The sequence below is a fragment of the Polypterus senegalus genome, chromosome 17, assembly GCF_016835505.1.
Source record: "Polypterus senegalus isolate Bchr_013 chromosome 17, ASM1683550v1, whole genome shotgun sequence".
NCBI lineage: Eukaryota > Metazoa > Chordata > Cladistia > Polypteriformes > Polypteridae > Polypterus > Polypterus senegalus.
In genome coordinates, this window is record NC_053170.1 from 5,597,631 (window position 1) to 5,612,578 (window position 14,948).

A 14,948-nucleotide genomic window follows, 5' to 3' on the forward strand; every position below is an offset into this window, starting at 1 on the left:
AAATGTCAGTCAGTTACTTGTTTAATAGCCAGATTGAATGCTATTTACCTTGATTTATTTACTTCCTACAGCCTATAGTCACAAGTAGACTGCAGAGCGTCCTATGTTTGATTGACACAGGCATGCTGACAAAGTACATGTGCAGTGCTACTTAAGTACGCAAATGACTTTAACTGCAGGTGGAAGCTGCTGTCGCACTTTTACGCAACTGTTAAGTATAAGTAACATATAAATGTTTTTCACATAAAGACCATCTCAAACAGAACTTTGCACGATACCTTGGCGAGCTCGGCATGCCCTGCTGTTTCGTTGAAGAACATGCATGTGACAGACTGACTTGCAGGATGATGCTGGACCTCTTGCTGCTTCCAAACCGTGCCATCTTTCACCTTTTATGTCTGGTCCAGCTGAGTTGTTGTGAGTGGGCGTTTGTGTCTTCTGTTCTTTCTCCGATGTAGAACCTTCATCTGAGTTCACCTCTGTTATAGCACGTCTTTATGTGAAAACTAGCAGTGTCAAATCGGGAGGAGTATGAACGTGACACTGAGAATAAAACTGAATAAAAAACAATACTCTAACCTTTACATGTAAGGTTACACCGGCTGTTGCTGAATCAAATCAAATGTATGTTTTTATTGTATAACTAGGCTGACCCGCCTTTTAAGGCGACTGACTTTTAAGTTGACCACTTCTTAAGGCAATTCAATATGTAGATCAATTTGATATTTTATACAAACTCATTAATTTGGTTATATTGCATTTGAGCGGTATTACTTTAATACTCATAGTTTGTTGTTTTTGTGATGAAATTTAAACTTTTTTCTATATTGAGGTCACCCTTTTGAACCCCCCTCATATTTACTACGCGGTGAGGCATTTGTACTCCATCAACATTAATTATTTCCAGAGACATAATTCTGTTTATTTTTCCAGCGCATCACGCACAAAAGCAAGGGAGCGATGGGAGCACCAGAACTCTGCTCCCATCATGTCGCTTCGTACCGCAAGCTACAAGTAGTAAGTCTGTGATAAGCGGAATACCGCTACGCTTTCCACTCACGGGACAGAAGGACAATCCCGACCGCTTTTATGTAGTAAGAAAAAAGAAGAGGATATCGCACAGTCTGGAGTAGAAAATCATCTTTTACCTGGAACAACGATATTACAAATCCCATCGTGCATTGCAAAATGGACGGGGCATGTGTGAAACTCCGCGCCTGCGTAGCACTCACGGGACGGAAGGACAATCCTGACCGCTTTTATATCGAAGCATAGTAACAAGAGCAGCTCAGTACTCAAAACGTTAATTCTGGGAAGCGCACAGAATGGAACCTGTGACATCTTGATTACAAGTCATCAGTTCCTATCGCCGGACCACCCAAGCCGTCGTGTCCGTGTTGTACTCTAGCCAGATTTCTTTTTCTTCGGTTATAGTGTTGAATAAAATGGCACTTGTTTTGTTATGTGTGTACCTTTTGTGAAAGTATTTGATATTTGGACTTCAGTCTTCACACTTTATACATTTCACGTCAAAATTTTGTCATTAGTGCTATAGCGTGAAAAATGTATGTTTTAACTATGTGTTAACATTTCTCGCATTTCCCGTCATCCAACATTTACATAGATCGTTGTAGACACGGAACACACATGAAATGCATGTGTTCCAAATGCATTAAAGCTAAAGAGCTTTGAGCTGGGAGAGCTTTTTACCCGAGTTAAGCTATGGCAATGGGGATGGGACGGCAGGCTGCTTGCTGCTTGTGCCGAGCGACACATTTACAAAACAAAAGATGCTAATAGAGAAGTGCGAAGGAATTTAAGGTGGTTCAGAATTGAGTTTTTTTTTTGGTAGGCTTTCGGGACTCTAGTGTTTAATAATAATGTTTGCCTTTCTGAGGCAATGCTGTTCTACAGTGACGAATGTGGTCCTGTTTGAGCTTTGAACTTGATATCATCACACTTGAGAGTTCTGTGTAGTCAATCCTTGGACTGCTTACTTAAAGAAGCCCACTACAGTACTTGGACCACTGACAACAGTCCTTCAGTCATCTCTGTTCTTGTGACTCCACGAATAGCCCAGTTGTTTTAATGTCTGCCTCCCAGTCTCGACACCAGTTACTCAATGGTCATTCTGTTTTCCTCTTGCCCGGAGGATTTCAGGCAAGGGCTTGCCCGGTGATATTTGTTACGGGCTTGCCCAGTGTATGGCCAATCCATCTCCAGTATCTTTCTTCCTCACTACTTTTGTCAATATACATGTTGACCAGAATTAGACCAAATATTCCCTTCAGGTTTTTTTTTTCCTTTGTATTAGTGAACATAAATATCGCAGTGGGTTAGGAATAAGCGCAGGCCACTTAATAATGCTGACAAAAGCTCTGCTTCGAGAGATAAGGGAGTTAAACTAAAGTGACACATCCTTTTTTTTTTTTTTTTTTTTAAATTCTGTACGGTTGTCTTAATGAGGTTGTGTACATTTCTTGTTACAGGCCGTGTGCTGTCTGGACCACATACACTGCTGTCCTGCAGACACTAAATGTGATCTGGCACACACTACGTGTGTTTCTGCTAACGGGGAGACACCACTAAGGAAGAAGATTCCAGCACTAACAAGGGGAGATGAGGACAAAGGTGAAATTCTACTATCCAGTCCTTGGAATGTGTGTTGCTGCCATTCCCTGACAGTAACAAGTGTTTGGTGTTCTTTTTGTGCAGTTTTTAATGTCCCATGTGATGATGTGACTGCCTGTCCCGACAGTACCACCTGCTGCAAAAACCAAAAAGGACAATGGGCCTGTTGTCCTCTACCAAAGGTAATTGTTCATGCATCTTTTTTGGGGTTGACTATCACTTTGTACTTTATTCTGGGATTAGGAGGGGCTTGTGGAGGTGTGGGATAATTTAATGAATAAAAAAAGGTTAGATAGAAATTTATTTTCCCTGGGGGAAATTTGGCTTTTGATAGGCAGATAGATATAAACACACGCACTCTCTCTCTGTGGTCTGAACACACACCAGACTGAGTGAAAAAGAACAGAAAATTAACACTAGAATTACCAGAGCCTACGAAAAAACTCGTAGATCCATCCCACCTTAAATCTCTTCGCGCCTTTCCGTCAACGTCTTTTGTCCTGTATATGTGTCGATAAACAGCAAGCAGCCTGCTGTCGCATGGCACAGTTTTCTCATTAGCTGCTGCCCAATGCCTAACATAAGTTATGTAGCATCTGCACAAGTGTTGGGAGGAATACCGGTTCATACCAAATACCTTTTTTTTATTTTTGTTATGATAGGGGTTTTTCTTAAACCGCAACACCGGTTTAAATAGCCTAAATAACGTTTGAAATGTGGCACAGCTGGAAACTGTTCAACACTAGAATTACCAGAGCCTGCGAAAAAAAACTCGTAGATCCGTCCCACCTTAATTCCATCAGCGTATTTTGTCCTTTAAAAGTGTTGATAAGCAGCAAGCATCCTGCTATCACAGCACAGTTTTCTCAGCTCAAGTCTGTTTATCTGCGTGTCAGTTGCTTAGAGTTGTATAGAGTGAGAAGTCCAAGCAAAGTTGCACCTTTTATAAATACTATATCGTTATTTGGAACACTTGCATTTCATGTGTGTTCTTTGTCTACAACGATATATGTAAACACATCGTTAAAACAGAAACGTTTTTCATGTTTTAGTAATAATTGACAAAATGTAGACATGAAGTGTATAATGTACGAACACTGAAGTCCAAATATCAAAGAAATACTTTCACAAAAGGTACAAATAAAACAGAACAAGTGCGCTTTTTTTTTAAAATATAACTGCAGAAAAAGAACGCACGTTAGGGTGCGACATCGACATGCATTTGCTACGACAGCTTTGGTGGCGCAATGGTATCAACTGTTGACTGGTAATCAAAACTTCATGGGTTCGATCCCGGACGAGTCCGTTTTGAGAAGTGAGCTGTTCGTATTCTTACTATTTTTAGAATAAAAACATACATTTGATTCCAGTCTGTAACAGCCGGTGTAATTTATGATACTTGTAAAGGTTAGCTTTGTTTTTTTTATTCAGTTTTATTCTCTCAGTTGCGTTCACGATCCCACCCTCCGATCTGACACGGCTATTTTCACATAAAGACACGCTATAACAGAGGTGAACTCTGATGATGACGACGGTTCTACAGCGGAGCAAGAATGCATGTCACATTTTTGCCGTCACTGTACTTTTGTTTATGTACATGGGAAGCTCTGCAGTCTACTTGTGATTTTACGCTGTAGGAAGTAAATAAATAAAGGTAAATAACATTCAATCTGGCTCTTACATACAAAGTACAGTGACGGCAGCTTCCACCTTCAGCTATAGACTCTTCAGTACGCGAGTGACTCTCCACGCTAGTGTTTAGATCTGGACGGTGTATGTGCCCCCAAGTCTAACTGCATTCTCGTACGATTGCTTGCGTACTAAAGTGTCAGCAGGCACTTTTTGTGGCATTACACATTTTTTGAGCATGCCCGTGTCGATCAAACACAGGAAGCTCTGCAGTCTACTTGTGAATTTACGCTCTAGTAAGTAAGTAAATAACTCAAGGTAAATCACATTTGATCTGGCTTATCAACATATTAACATATAAATGTTAATGTTTTGGGCTATGTGGCGGTGGGGGGATGTGATAGCAGGCTGCTTGCTGCTTATCGACATATTTACAGGACAAAAGACGCTGATGGAGAGGTGAGAAGAGATTTAAGGTGGGACAGATCTACAAGTTTTTTCGTAGGCTCTGGTAATCCTAGTGTTAAAAGGAAAGAAAAGCTTCTGACTTGGCAGTCACAGTTTAAGGCACCATACAGCCATATTGCTTTTGGTATTAAAGAGCCCCCGTCATGTTTCCTGAAACGCTGCTTCTAAATAATTTGTTGGTGGACAGTCCTCAATGTTAGTGTGTCCAAGAGAGAGGATGTAGTGGCACTCCAGTTGTTCTCATTCCCTCCTTTGCTACTATCCTCCAGGGTTTCCAGAGTGAGCTCCAGTACTGATCCTGCCCGTTTTAATTAGCTTATTAATTCTGTAGGCTTCTCTTTGGAAGGGATGATGTAGTGGTGCTACATGAATGGGGACATCTTAAATGTGTTTTGTGCTGAGTCGTGTCTACTGTCTCGTTTTATATAGTTTAGTGTGTCTGTTTAAATGTTGTCCCCCTGGAAACAACAAAGGGGGAAGGAGAACGCTGTAGAGCCGTGACCCCTCGAGGTAATTGTCCCTGTCAATCACATCCATTCCATCTAGGCCATTGCTATGTAAATAAAGAGAATGAAAAGAAATTGAGGATCAGTTACACCCTTTTCACGCTTGTTGCTCTCGATTGGCAAACATTCAACTGCTTCACCATCACTACGCAAACCCCAGGTTTCAGGATCATACCGACACGCAGAGGAGAGCACGTTTAGACTGTCTTTTTTTTGTCGTTTGGGGAAGTGATTTGGAAGAAGTACGGCTTGTCTAGTTTTAACGTTCCCTCAGGTTGACAGGCCAGGTGTCTTGGCGGTGTAGTTGCCGGTCCAGCCGTTACAACGTTACCAGCCCTGTACACCACACGGTTGCAGAAGATGTTAAGGATGTCACTATCCACATTAAAGGTAATGCAGTCCCCTACGTAAAGAGGCTTCACTGCCCATTATTGTATAGTTCCTCTATGTTAAGAGAACAGTCCAACCTACCACTGATGTGGAACCTGAAGGACTCGCAAGAATGCACCAACTCCACATCCACTCCCTGTATAGTGACTGGACATAGAGGCTCTTTGTTGTGGTGAAAGTCAATAACCAGTTTCTTGGTTTTGCTAATGTTAAGTTGCAGAATAGTTTTTTCTTACCCAAGAAACAAACTTTTCCACCAGACTCCTCATCTGTCTTGCCTCCTACCCTTGCCAACACACCCCATAGCTGCAGAATTATCAGAAAATATCTGAACGTGACCTGACTTGGTGGTGTACTTGTAGTCCAAGGTATGCAGAGTGATGAGAAAATGAAAATGGACTGTTTCATGTGGCATGGCATCCTAAATTCATTGACGGTGATTACGCCGGATTACACCTTTTGTTGGCTAACTATGCAAGCTTTCGAGGCAACTCCGATCCCTTCTCCAGGCAAGATGTAATTATAATTACAATTACATTGTGCCTGACGAAGTGGCTTTAAAAACCGGCATACTGTAATCTTTTTAGTTAGCCAATAAAAGGCGTCTTTTTTGCTTGACTTCTCATTACATCCATAATGGCTAACATGGTACGACACCCTAGTCCTAAACCTGATTACACGTAACTTTTTTTAATTAAGAATTCCAAATCCCATCTTGCTGTAGGCTGTATGCTGCGACGACCACTTGCATTGCTGTCCTGAAGGAACCACTTGTGACCCGACCACTTCACAATGCAATTCAAAAGCCGTTTATGTTCCCTGGTTGAAGAAACTGCCAGCTAAGAATATTGCTGTGAATGAAGTCAAATGCGACGACACAAAGAGCTGTCCAGATGGCAACACCTGCTGCAAAAAGAGCACTGGAGCCTGGGGCTGCTGTCCATTGCCTGATGTGAGTATCCCAAGGAAAGATATGCTCGCTGGGGGTTTCACACTGATATTGTAACTCTTGGAGTCTTTTTTTAATTTTACTGTTTTGATGTGAACTTGCCTTCTTTTCAAAGCTTTATGCTAATTTAATCAATTTTAAAAGAAAGATCTAAAAGAAACCTTGGAAGCAGGAGGTAAGTGTATTTTCAAAAACGGGTTCATTACCTTGTAGGCTTTGCTAAGTGTTCAATCATTTCGCACGCACCTTGGGGTCAGTGAAATTTTGTCATTGGTTGAGTGACTGCGAACACAGGCCTTCAATGCATAATTGGAAGTGCAGCAGTCAATGGGTTATTTGTCTAGTTGGTTAGTAGAAAAGTGATGAGCCACTCAGAACATTTCAACTCAAGGGACTTTATTTTGATATACTTTGTTAATCCCTGAAGGCAAATTTGTCTTTTCACATGACCTTTGGGGGTCAGGGTGCACCATGTACGGTGGAAGTGAGAATTTGATTTTTTCTGATTTCAAATAATATAAAACATCAGTTACCCTCTGACTTAAAAGAGGAGAGTTAGGATTCTTCCAGTTTAGCAAAATAAGTCTGCGTGCCAATAGTGTAGTGAAGGCAATCACAGTTTGTTTGTCCTTCCCCACTTTAAGCCCATCTGGAAGAACACCAAACACAGCTGTTAGTGGATTAGGATTGTGACACCAAGGCCGTCTGAAAGGCACTTAACATCACTATGGACAAAAATTTTTAATTTGGTGCAGGCCCAAAACATGTGACCTAGTGAGGCTGGAACTTGATTGCAGCGTTCGCAGGTTGGCTTTCACCCTGGAAACATTTTGGATAATTTCAAGTGAGACAGATGTGCACGATATATAATTTTGAGTTGAATAATTTTATGCTTTTTGCAGATTTGCAGTCCTACCCCACACTGCGACTCTTCAATTCCACTCAGGGTGGGGTAAACGTTAACATTATACAAAGTTATTGTCTGTTATACCTGCATTTTTATCACTCTTTAATATTTTTTACATTTTTTTTTTATCAGAATGCTGCTGCTGGAGTATGCAAATTTCCCCTTGGGATTACTAAAGTATCTATCGATGTATCGATCTATCATATAGTGCCTTTCATATCGATCTCTGTATCTCTCTTGCGAGCTTGAATGAATTCCTTCCACTCCTTTTCTGATATGTCAAGTGATAGATCTTTTTCCCATTTTCCTCTTGGATCTTTAAAACGGAGGGACTGTAAAATCATTTTATATATTGCAGAAATGCTGTCTGAGTCCTTGAGACTGAGCAATAATTTTTCCCCAGCATAGAGGAAGCTGAGAGATGGGAAAAATCAGGCAAGTTCTGTTTGACAAAGTTTCTGATTTGAAGATGGTGAAAAAAATGTGTTGCTGGAAAATAAAATTTGGAATGTAATTATTCGTAAGATACAAAGATGTTGTCTATATAAAGATCTCTAAGCAAGTTAATTCCAAATCTTTTCCAGATATTAAAAACTGCATATGTTTGTGAAGGTTGAAAAAGGTGGTTCTCATGCAGAGGTGCCACAGATAAGATTCTCCATCTTAAAATGCTTTCTACATTGGTTCCATATTCTGAGTGAGTGAAGCACAATTGGGTTATCAGTATATTGCCAATAACTTGCCTTTATTGGGGCACAAAGCAGGGACTATAGAGAAGTACTGCAGGATTTTATTTCTATTGTGGACCAGGCCTGTGTCTGTTCATCTATTTGTGTCCAGGTTTTTATAGCTTGTATGTTTGCTGCCCAGTAATAAAACTGAAAGTTTGGTAGAGCCATGCCACCTTCTGTCTTAGGTCTTTGTAGAGTCGCTCATTGGATATGTGGATGTTATAGGTTCCAAATAAATGAGGTTATGGTTGAATCTAATTGCTTAAAAAATTATTTATTGATAATACATCAACAAAACTAAATTCAAATCCACCCCGAACCTTGAGAAAGAGAGGAAGGCCAACATTGTGAGCCTCTAAGCAAGGATTTGATTCTTTCCAATTTCAAATAGAATAGAACATCGGTTACCCTCTGACTTGAAAGAGGTGGGCTAGGATTCTTCCAGTTGGGCAACATAAGCCAGTGTGCCAATAGTAAAGTGAAAGCAATTCCAGTTTTTGTCCTTCTCCACTTTAAGCCCATCAAACACGGCTGTTAATGGATTAGGAGTGATTGTGACACCAAGGCTGTCTGTTTTTAGTCCAGAATGTTGTTAATTTGGTGCAGGCCCAGTACATGTGGCCCAGTGAGGCTGGAGCTTGATTGCAACGTTTGCAGGTTGGCATTTGCCCCCAAAAACATTTTGGACAAGTTTAAGTGAGACAGATGCGCTCGATAAAAGATTTTGAGTTATAATAATTGAATGTTTTGCACATATGGAGCTCAAGTGAATTCTGTGCATGGCTGCCTTACACTCCGTTTCTGAAATGTTGAGTAAGAGATCCTTTTCCCACTGTACTGTGGGATCTTTGAAAGGGATGGACTTTAGACAGCATTTCTCTAATATATAAAAAGATTCTGAGTCCCCAAGATTGATCAATATATCTTCTGGAATAGAAAATCGGTAGGAGTTGAAGAAAATTGGGCAGATTTCGTTTAGCAAAGTTTCTAATTTGGAGATAATAGAAGAATTGTATTGTTCTGAAGAGTTGATTGGTGCTGTCTGGCGAAATTCACCAATACGTTTTTTTTGCAATGAATATGCTGTATTCAGCAAACAAGGTCATCAGTGAATATTTTCCTGTAAATTTGCCCTGTGGCTGGATTAGCTGAGCATGTCTTCCCCTGTGCCCCATGATACTTTTGTGAGGCCAGCGTGATACCACAGAACTGATGAAGCCATTAGCAGAACTTTAATGCATGTATAATGTAAGATCATTGCGGAGCTACTTCAGGCACATCACCACCCAATGAGCACCCCAGACTTCCACCCTGAATTTTATTTTTATTTTTTTAGTTCATTTCAGGGGTACATTAGCTGACCATCATGAGAATATTATGAGTACTGCCACTAGACATGGAACACTGATCTCTGTGGGCTTGCTGCACATGGCTGGATGGCTAATTTGTGTGCATAGTTAGTCTTGTGTCCAGCTGCAAGGCACGCCGTAAAGGAGCACCCCTTCTCCCCGAGAAAGAGAAAATAACATGCAACCCTATGATATATTAACAATAGCAAAAGATTTATTACTCTTTTTACTAGACATTTCTATCATCTTCATCCATCCATTATCCAACCCACTATATCAAAACTACGGGGTCACGGGGGGTCTGCTGGAGCCAATCCCAGCCAGCGCAAGGCAGGAAACAAACCCCAGGCAGGGCGCCAGCCAACCACAGGGAGCGCGCGCACACACACACACACACACACACACACACTAGGGACAATTTATAATCGGCAATGCACCTAACCTGCATGTCTTTGAACTGTGGGAGGAAACCCACGCAGATACGGGGAGAACATGCAAACTCCATGCAGGGAGGACCCAGGAAGCGAACCCGGGTCTCCTAACTGTGAGGCATCTGCGCCACCGTGCTGCCCATTTCTATCATCATCATGGGGTAAAATGCAAAACTTTTGCACAGAAAGTCAGAAATAAAAAAGATATTCACGTGCTGCAAGCTCAAATAGTGGAATGAGACTGTCCCGTACTGCAGCTTTGTTTCATGTCAATGTGTTCCCCAAGATTCAATCTCTGTAGGAGCAATCTTTTTTTTTTTTTTTTAGTTACAACTAATTTGTAGCCATTTGTTGTATTTTGTTTGTGATTATCCTTCTGAGTCTTTTGTTGTTTGAGGCACGGTGGGGCAGTGGATTACACTCCTACTTGACAGCTCAGATCACATTTTTGCCGCAATAATTAGTCCAACATAGTTAGCTGATGCTTGGCCCAGCTCTTAAAACACCACTGCACCATTATAAGTCACTCAAAAGTAGTTCAGTTCCTCATTCCCCATTTGCGAAGTTCACAAAATGCTTTGGAAGTTAAAGTTTCCGTGATTTTGTCTAACTTGCTGCAAAGCGAACTCTGCAGGGTGTGCTCAGCACTAATAGTGATCTTCCAGTCGGTCAGCCACCAATTTGGATTGGACGATTTTCACTTCAAATAACTTGATCGGTAAATTAGCCTGCTCTTATCTGCTTTTCTGAGCTCTGTGGTAATTTTAGTTGTGGTGCTCCTTCACGCAAGGTATTACTGACTTGAGGAGTCTCGCGTGTCATTTTGCTGCCAGAGAGTGAAGATCGGAATTTAGGCTTTTCCATTGAAGCAAGTGGGTTGATAAACTGAGAAGAGGGAGTCTGAGGAGACGTCCTGTGCATGGAGAGGAACGGCAGTCTAGCTGAAGTTGGTAGTTAAGATAAAGGCCTGTCTTCGGCAGATGTTAAAAGAGAATACATTCAGACCTTTTTAAATTGCAGGACAAAATTAACAGACCCTCGTTGATTGAGTGTGGATAGTGGGCAAGCTGGGGTTTTAGTACAGCAGCTCACATTTTTAATTGAAAGTTAAACCGATGAAGAATTTACCTTTGGTGTTTAGTAAACAGTTGGTTTTAACAGCTTACCGCCGATTTTAACGTTAAACTTTTTGAAGTTTTGTTGACCACGAACTCGGACATGTAATTATGGCAAGCATTTTATGTTGGTTTATTGGAAGTAATATTATAGATAGATCTTTTGTGTACATTTTTATTAGTTGAAACAAAAAAAGTGAATCTGAAGGGGATTTTATTTGTTTTAGAATACTCAAGACGAGAACAGGCCATTCAGCCCAACAAAGCTTGCCAGTCCTATCCACTTGTTTCTTCCAAAAAAACATCAAGTCGAGTTTTGAAAGACCCTAACGTCCCACTGTCTACCAGACTACTTGGTCGCTTATTCCAAGTGTCTATTCTTTGTGTAAAGAAAAACTTCATGTTTGTGCAAAATTTCCCCATCACAAGTTCCCGACTGGGTCCCCGTGTTCTTGATGAACTCATTTTAAAGTCACCGTCTCGATCCACTGCACTAATTCCCTTTATCATTTTAGATACCTAGATACTTTATTAATCCCAAGGGGAAATTCACATACTTCAGCATACTGATAAGAACAATATTAAATTAAAGAGTGATAACAATGCTGGTATAACAGACAATCACTTTGTATAATGTTAACGTTTACCCAGCCGGGTGGAATTGAAGAGTCGCATAGTGTGGGGTCTCCTCTCAGTCTGTCAGTGGAGCAGGATGGTGACAGCAGTCTGTCGCTGAAGCTGCTCTTCTGTCTGGAGATGATCCTGTTCAGTGGATGCAGTGGATTCTCCATGATTGACAGGAGTCTGCTCAGTGCCCGTCGCTCTGCCACGGATGTCAAACTGTCCAGCTCTGTGCCCACAATAGAGCCTGCCTTCCTCACCAGTTTGTCCCTCTTCTTTATGCTGCCTCCCCAGCACACCACCGCGTAGAAGAGGGCGCTCGCCACAACCGTCTGATAGAACATCTGCAGCATCTTATTGTAGATGTTGATGGACGCCAGCCTTCTAATGAAGTATAGTCACTTTAAACACTTCACTCAGGTCTCCTCTTAATCTCCTTAACACTCGGCTCTTTTAATCTTCCCTCATAACTCATCCCCTGTAGCCCTGAATCAGCCTAGTCACTCTTCTCTGGACCTTCTCTTGTTCTGTTATGTCCTCTGGACCTTCTCTTGTGCTGTTATGTCCTTTTTGTAGCCTGGAGACCAAAACTGCACACAGGACTCCAGATGAGGCCTCACCAGTGTGTTATAAAGCTTGAGCAGAACCTCCTGTGACTTGTACTCCACACGTCAAGATGCTATATAACCTGACAGTTCTGTTAGCCTTCATAATGGTTTCTGAACCCTGTCGGGACGTCAATAGCTTAGAGTCCACTATGACTCCTAAATCCACATCATAAGGTGTACACTCAATTTTCTGACTGCTCATTGTGTATTCAGAAAAATTTGTATTTAAGTATTTGAACTATAAATCTACAGATTTTTTTTTTGTGTAACATTCGAGATGTGCAGTTGAATTGTAAAAATACCCCTTCAGTAAAGAACATAAGGGACCGATTAGCCATCCATCCATCCATTATCCAACCCGCTATATCCTAACACAGGGTCACGGGGGTCTGCTGGAGCCAATCCCAGCCAACACAGGGCACAAGGCAGGAAACAAACCCGGGCAGGGCGCCAGCCACCCGCAGGCCGATTTAGCTATTAGCTAAACAAATGGGCTTGATGGACTGAATGGTCTCCTCTCGTTTGCCCAATTTCTTACATTCTTATGTTCTGAGGCTTTTACACAGATTGTAATGCAAGACCTTAGCGTAAATAAATAAATAAAAAATTTAAAAAGAGAAAACAAATCAGAATCCGTATTAAAATCGGCCAATTCTAGTCACATGAAATTGGTGATAAGTTACGGCCCTAAATGAACTCCGATCCGAGTGTCACAAGTTCTAAACTATGTCGTGTCCATGTGCTATGGGATGGAGAACAAATGCGTGGGAAATATCCCATGAGTGTCCTTCAAAGTGGTATCTCCGTGTGGTAATGTTGACCACTTACTACAGTAATATAAACAAAAAAAATATATAATTCGTTGGATACTGTTTGGAGTGATGCAGTACACTCATCAAGCATTTTAGTTTGCTTTTTATCTTTTGTAAAACCCTAGGGCTTATCTGTAATTGCTGTTTATGCGGACCAAGCTGCCAATAAACTGTGAGCTTGCATTCCTCTCAAAATTCCAGCCAGTAATTCTAATGAACACAAGTGATAACTTCCACAATTTCCATATCACGTGAACACAACGATTTTTCTAAAATGGTTGAACATCTAATGGGTGTGAAGGTGGGGAGGATTTATGACGTCCATCTCCCTTCAGTCTCAATATGTCGTGTGACGTGCTGCTTGCTTTTTCGTCAGGCTGTCTGCTGTGACGACCACGAGCACTGCTGTCCTGAAGGATATACCTGTGACACAGCAACCGGTATGTGTCTGTCTTCAAATAGTAATGTGCAAATAAAGCTCCTAGCACCAACATTAAGTGAGACCGCTAAAGGTGAGGATTTATTGTTTTTTGTATTTTTTTTTTCTTCATTTTAAAACTACTTTCAAATAACCTTTTATTTCTCTTTATTAGTTCGTAATGTGCCATGTGATGACACAGCTGCCTGTCCAGACAACACGACCTGCTGCAAGACTGCTAACGGAAGCTGGGCCTGCTGCCCATTGCCTAAGGTAGCTCATCCTGCTGCTTCTGTCAGCAGTTATGTCCTCAATAAATACCAGCGACTCACTAACATTGGCAGCTATGCATGATCAGGCCGTAACACGGCCTCCACCATGTTTCACAGATGATGTGGTGTTCATGAGCTGTTTCTTTTTCTTCTCCATACCCTTCTCTATCCTTCATTCCTTATTAATTTGATTTGTCTAAAGAAAACTGTTCAAAAACTGGACTGGTTTTTTAGACATTTTCTAGCAAACTCTAATCTGTCGTTCCTGTGCTTGAGGTTCTAGCAGTGGTTTACACCTTGTGGTAAGCCCTGTTGTCTTAACTTTCATGACGTCTTCGACTTTGGCAATGACAGGCCTACCTCCCAGAGAGTGTTTTTGGTTTGGCTAAATGTCATGGATTGGTTTTTCTTCACCAAGGACAGAATTCTGTAATCATCCAGCAAAGTTGTCTTCCATGGTTGTCCAGGCCTTCTGGTGTTGCTGAACTCACCAGTGTGTCCCTTCTCTTTAAGAATCGACCAAATGGTTGATTTGACCACTCCAAGTGTTTCTGCCATCTCTCTGATGGGTTTGTTTTGTTTTCTCTGTCTAATGATCCCCAGCTTTTACTTTCATGGACAGCTCTTTTGGGCCTCATATTGAGAGTTCACAGTGACAGCTTCCAAATGCAAATTCCACACTTGGGATCAACTGTAGACCTTCTACCCGCGTAATAGTTAATGAAATGAGGAACCTGCTGATACCTGACTATCGAACAGCTTGGCAGTCAAAAGTCCATATACAGTGGTACCTCGGTATACGTCCGCTTTGGAATAAGTCCAACTTGGTTTACGTCCTGTTTGGACGTTTTGGACCCGAAAAAGTTTGCTTGTTATACGACCTTTGTTTGTAGTACAACTCGCGTGCTAGAACACCGCGTGCTACCCTTATTTACCTCTCTCGAGAAAAAGCCACGACTGCTTACGAGCATCAGTACGGCAGTTGCTAGCATTCGGTGAACAACCCGCGCTATAACTTTATGTGAATTTTCACGTGATTTTGTGTTTTTCGCCTAAATTTGAATCGATTGTTGAAAAGTATGAAGGTGGCATGCGTATCCGGGACATGGCT

The 14,948-nt window shown here is 41.4% G+C and overlaps 1 protein-coding gene across 3 annotated transcripts in view; it reads left to right on the forward strand.

The window, feature by feature from the left end:
- The window catches only part of LOC120518143 (progranulin-like), an 80,069-nt gene that overhangs the window by 54,266 nt on the left and 10,855 nt on the right, over positions 1-14,948 (forward strand). For 2 of the 3 annotated variants that reach the window (XM_039740761.1, XM_039740763.1), the window contains 4 exons: positions 2,490-2,813; positions 6,349-6,576; positions 13,524-13,659; positions 13,741-13,838. In XM_039740761.1, coding sequence (XP_039596695.1) covers positions 2,490-2,813; positions 6,349-6,576; positions 13,524-13,659; positions 13,741-13,838 — 786 coding nt within the window. The remainder of the gene's footprint in view (positions 1-2,489; positions 2,814-6,348; positions 6,577-13,523; positions 13,660-13,740; positions 13,839-14,948) is intronic. The other variant, XM_039740762.1, reaches the window with a different exon arrangement.